Consider the following 4,526-nt stretch of genomic DNA (forward strand, 5'->3'; position numbering starts at 1 on the left):
AAGAAGTCTCTTTCCCCGTTTTGTGCCCCACCTCCCCCCCCCCTCCCCCCGCTTTTTTTTTTTCCGTTTGCGTGAAAAGAGAGTGTGTACGTGTGAGTATACACATATATACATACATATACGTGTGCTCATAAGCATGCATGCTGGCGAAGTCCCACAAACAACTTAAAAATAACAATAAAAACAAGAGGAAGTTTTCTCTACGCATTATTCAAGACGCCTTCACTCCCTCTTTTCTTGGTGTAAATCATGCGGGGAACGTGAGCTGTATACATGAGAATAAAAAGGTGGAAATCAAACACGCCCCCTCCATTCCCAAGGAAAGACAGATACAACAAAGAAGGGGCAGGGAAGAAAAAAAAAAAGTTTGTCAAAAAAAAAAACAACAACAAAAAACTGAGAGAAATGAGGGGAATGGGGTAAGAGCACGTCCAAATGACATTTTCAGTCACTCAGCATGAGCCCATGACGTTTTGCCCGCAAAAATACCTATGGCGCAGGGACGTAGTAAAAGTAATTAGGAGTCGGACCCCCGCCAGAAAGGTTGGTGACAGCGGCGGCGGGGGCACCGGTTGGTGGGGGCGGCGGCGGCGGCGGCGGCGGAGGCAAAGATGAGTCTTGAAGCAGGGGCTGCGGCGAGGCCACAAGGACCTGAGGGGAGCCGACGTTGCCAGCGTAAGGAAACCCATACGGCGGTAGAAGTGACGACGGCTGCGGTGCTGAGGTAACAGGAACAAAAACAGGAACCCCACCGGGGCCCTGTTGAAGCAGCATAAATTGCTGCTGCTGCTGCTGCTGTGGCTGTGGTTGCAGTTGGGGTTGCAGTTGTGTTTGAGGCATACTTGTGGAAGCGGGGGGAAACGTTCCAACGGGTGGTGCTGTTGCCAAGTTGCGTACTGGAAAAGCGTATGTTGACGTTGACATGACTGCATCGCCCGCCGCAAAGCTCGGCAGGGGAGGGGGGCCCGGATTGACACCTCTGCCATCGCCTCGGTTGACGTTGCTGAATGCCCCTGTCACAGCCTCTCTTCGTGACTCCATGGGCAACTGGGAAAAAGGAACCGAGTGAAATATAGGTGGAGGCACCACCGTCGCCGGTTGCTCTTTTCGCTCCGCAAACGAAGTATCCCTCAGGCCATTTGGCAAAAAAGGAACCATCATGGTGGTTGGCATCATGTTTGGTTGAAACGGAACATTAGAGGACAGCGGCATCTCCGGCATGAAGGGGAAGGGGGCAATAATACTCCCAGGGGCGGCGCCGTACACCGCACTGGGTGCGACTCCTCCCAGTGCCCTTGCGTTCATCATGGGAGGCATATTTGACAAGGCCTCACGGTGCAGGCCCCCGGTGGTGGGAGCAAGCCCTGCGCACGGAGCTTGAGCGGGAACATGGGCATAACTACCGGTGCGGCTTCGGGAAGTACACGTCGCAGTGGTGTGGGAGGAACCCTCATTGTCAGGCGCATGACTCATCTTCTCTCGTCCAGAGCCTTTTTTCTTCTCCGGATTCCGTGAATTATCCACATCCCGTCGGCTCCGAATGCCAACAAGCATCGTACCAAAAGAAGTGTGATGCAATGCGCACGTGCGACCCTCTCGAGTTTGAATCAGCTTGTCCACTGGCCATAACTGGAGGGGAATCCCACGAGCTCGTTCCACCTCGTCCCGAAGTGCCTTCACATGTCGAAGCAGTGGCAAAGTCGCCATTCCCATGTAACTACTGGAAACTTCCTTACAGTTTTCCCTCCAATTGGCCACAATGGAGTCTTTTCCATGTAACGTCTGCCGCAGTTCCTCACTTTCATCCTTCAGCTTGTACTGCACCCAGCCTCCCCCAAGTTCGGTGGGCACACTAAGGATGCCGGACACCCACATAGCTGCCTTTACCACATACTTTGGCGTAAAACAAACCCGCACCAACTCCACAGGCGCATCTTCACTCAAGGGAACATTTTTGTTGGCCTCCCTAACTTGTGGTGTTTCGGGCGTTTCAGCAGGCATTCGGGCGTCATTCACCTCCGCATCCTCGCTTGCCTGTTCCCCTGCCGTAAGTGCAGCGATGGGCGATGCCCCGGCAAGGCGTGTTGACGCCTCCGCCTGGTTTCCATCGGCATTCTGCTTGTGGCCGGCGTCACCTAATCCAGTGGGTTCAAATCCGTCAAACACAACTTGTGGTAGTTCCATCACACACAAACCCGGACTTAAATGCGTCTGGCACTGCAAGAAGGCGACATTCTCAGTTAGGGACTTCAACGCAGAATAATTGTCAACTGCCGTCTCAACATACAGGGTGATATGTTGGAGTCGATTCTCCAGCGTTTTTAGAGCCTCCTCTCTGAGTTGTGCTTTGATGGCGTTCTTACTGAGAGCCGCAGCCTCAAAGAACAACTCAGAGAGGAGAACGAGGGGACACCAGATTCGATGTTAAATAAATCCTGAAATCTCTCTCCAAGAGAGGAGGATGATGTCGAACTACGAACGCGAAAGAAGGCGTCCAGGTACTGGTTTCGCACCATCACAGCAGCCAGAAGGAGGACACGCTCGAGAGTGCGGTCTCCGGCAGAGGCAAGCACGCCGGCATTTAAGAAGAGGGATACGTCGTCGGGGTCGGCAGGAGAACGTCTGTTTGGGTCCGCGGCGGCATCCGCGGGTTTTTGTGCCTCTTCTGGGGGGTTTCTCTTTGCCACTTTAAATAGCCTGCGGAGTTCCTCCTTGAGGCAGGCTAAGTAGCCAATGACAACGATACTGCGGCCGTGCCAGAAGAAGCACCCAGAGCGCTCCTGTCCGTCTTTGCAAACCAGACAGAGGGCACATGGAAGAGGAAGAAGCGGAGTTTGAATGTCCGCAATCATTTCCGCGTCGCTGTTATACAACCCAGCCTCAACTGCATCCAGAAAAGCATCAAGGTCTTCTTCGGTGAAGGTGTCGGAAAGAAGCTCTGGCCACGACGCGGACGCTTTCCCACGGGCGTTTGCGTACAAAATGGCTGGATCACCGCGCATAAGTATAAATTGACGTCGGAGTTCCTTTACACTGGCGATGTGGGCGGCAGTCACTGCCGCCTGGGAGGCATGAGCTTCCTGCTCGCGACCCGCCCCAGCCCTCAGCCCTTCCTCACCACCTGTTTTCTCCCCGCTGTGGGCGTTTGCGGGCTCTGTAAGGCCAAAGAAGGCCTTCGTCAATGGGATTAGTCCAATCTCATACGTGCCTCTGAAGTAGGAATAGAGCGTCCTCGATTCACGAGACGGCGCAGCTCCCATTATCCCGCCGAAAATATCCCTCTCCGCTTCCGCGCCTGCCCCCTCTCAACCAGCTGCGATGGCCCGTATTCCGTTGCTCAGCCCTCCTCCAGTCCCCACTTTCTCGCGCCCCTTAAAAAATAAAAAGACGAAAACAACAACAACAACAAAAAAAAAATATCTTTTTCTTTGCAAATTATTTCGCACAATCCCGCTTTTTCTTTTCCCCACCCCCCTTTGTTTTTCTTATTATTATTTTCTTCCTTCGCTCTCTCTTGGATGTAGCGACCTGCTTGATAATTATTACGCGCGCTCACACCTGCTTTGCTGATGCTTGCTGGCTCCTTGGCTCTGATGCTGCTTTGCTGCGCCTTGCTGTTTGATTTTTTTCCCCCATTTTTTATTTTTGATTTGCTTTTATTTTTTTATTTTAATTTCTTCTTCCTCGCGGCCACACACGCCAGTTGAGGCTCTGTGATGCAATTCCACCGCCACCAGCTCTTCCCACAAAACTCTTCGGTTTTCGTGAGCCAAAGTACTTTGGCTCGTCCACGCAACTACCGCCTTTGCTGCCCTTTTACTGCTTTGCAGAGTCGCTTCTTTTCAGTGCTGCCGCCGCCGACGGATTCGTTGACCCCCCTCCTTTTTATTCTTCTTTCTCTCTTTTTTTTTGTTTGTTTTCTCTTCCCGTGCCGTCTTCGGCTTTCTCCGTTTCCCTCCCTTGTCTGATGGGTATAGTCTGCTCCCTTGTGAGTCTATCTAGGCCGGCCCGGCCTCGACGCCCCCCCCCGCTGATCCAGTCGACCTGTCGCAGGTTCCTCTTTGCTCTGCCCTTGCGCTGCTCGCTTACGTTCCCCGTGCAGGCACGATCGCAGAGGCGGCAAGCCGTGGAGGGGTGAAGGTGCGGACGTACGCGTGTGACAGAACTATTTTGCCGCCCTCTGGGATCAACGCACACGCACACACACAGTAGAGCCTCTCTCCGGTGATGTTTTCGTTTCCTTTCCCCATTCCGCGTTGGATGACCACAGAGAAAGAAAGAAAGTGAGAGAGAGAGAGAGAGAGCACGGGTGGCGGGTGGTGAAGGTTTGGGTTCAAGGCGCCCAACACCCCCAGCACACACACACACACGCACAGAAACACATAAATAAATAAAAAATAGTAATCATGGGCCGCCAAGCACTAACTAAATGCATCCATCACTCTTTGACTTCCCCGTCTCCCCCCGCGTCGCGGGGCAGTTCTTGGCGGCGGGGATTTGGAATCGGTGGACAGAATAGAAACTTT

The 4,526-nt window shown here is 53.2% G+C and overlaps 2 protein-coding genes across 2 annotated transcripts, besides 7 other annotated features; both read right to left on the bottom strand.

Annotated features, from left to right (window-relative positions):
- The first annotated feature begins 25 nt into the window (after positions 1–25).
- Positions 26–50: a microsatellite.
- A 301-nt stretch (positions 51–351) lies between these two features.
- Positions 352–396: a sequence feature (A-rich).
- Positions 397–489: 93 nt separating this feature from the next.
- Positions 490–2,184, bottom strand: Tco025E_09182 (uncharacterized protein; the record flags this gene model as incomplete). The annotated part of the gene is made up of 1 exon (XM_029376007.1): positions 490–2,184. The coding sequence occupies one exon, from the start codon at positions 2,182–2,184 to the stop codon at positions 490–492; it is 1,695 nt and encodes a 564-aa protein (XP_029223875.1).
- A 137-nt stretch (positions 2,185–2,321) lies between these two features.
- Positions 2,322–3,260, bottom strand: Tco025E_09183 (uncharacterized protein; the record flags this gene model as incomplete). Its single annotated transcript, XM_029376008.1, has 1 exon — positions 2,322–3,260. The coding sequence occupies one exon, from the start codon at positions 3,258–3,260 to the stop codon at positions 2,322–2,324; it is 939 nt and encodes a 312-aa protein (XP_029223876.1).
- Positions 3,261–3,374: 114 nt separating this feature from the next.
- Positions 3,375–3,417: a sequence feature (A-rich).
- A 219-nt stretch (positions 3,418–3,636) lies between these two features.
- Positions 3,637–3,676: a microsatellite.
- A 592-nt stretch (positions 3,677–4,268) lies between these two features.
- Positions 4,269–4,304: a microsatellite.
- A 41-nt stretch (positions 4,305–4,345) lies between these two features.
- Positions 4,346–4,383: a microsatellite.
- Positions 4,377–4,400: a microsatellite.
- The last annotated feature ends 126 nt before the right edge of the window (positions 4,401–4,526 follow it).

The sequence above is a fragment of the Trypanosoma conorhini genome, assembly GCF_003719485.1.
Source record: "Trypanosoma conorhini strain 025E chromosome Unknown Tco_14.4_contig_01008, whole genome shotgun sequence".
NCBI classification, from domain to species: Eukaryota; Euglenozoa; class Kinetoplastea; order Trypanosomatida; family Trypanosomatidae; genus Trypanosoma; species Trypanosoma conorhini.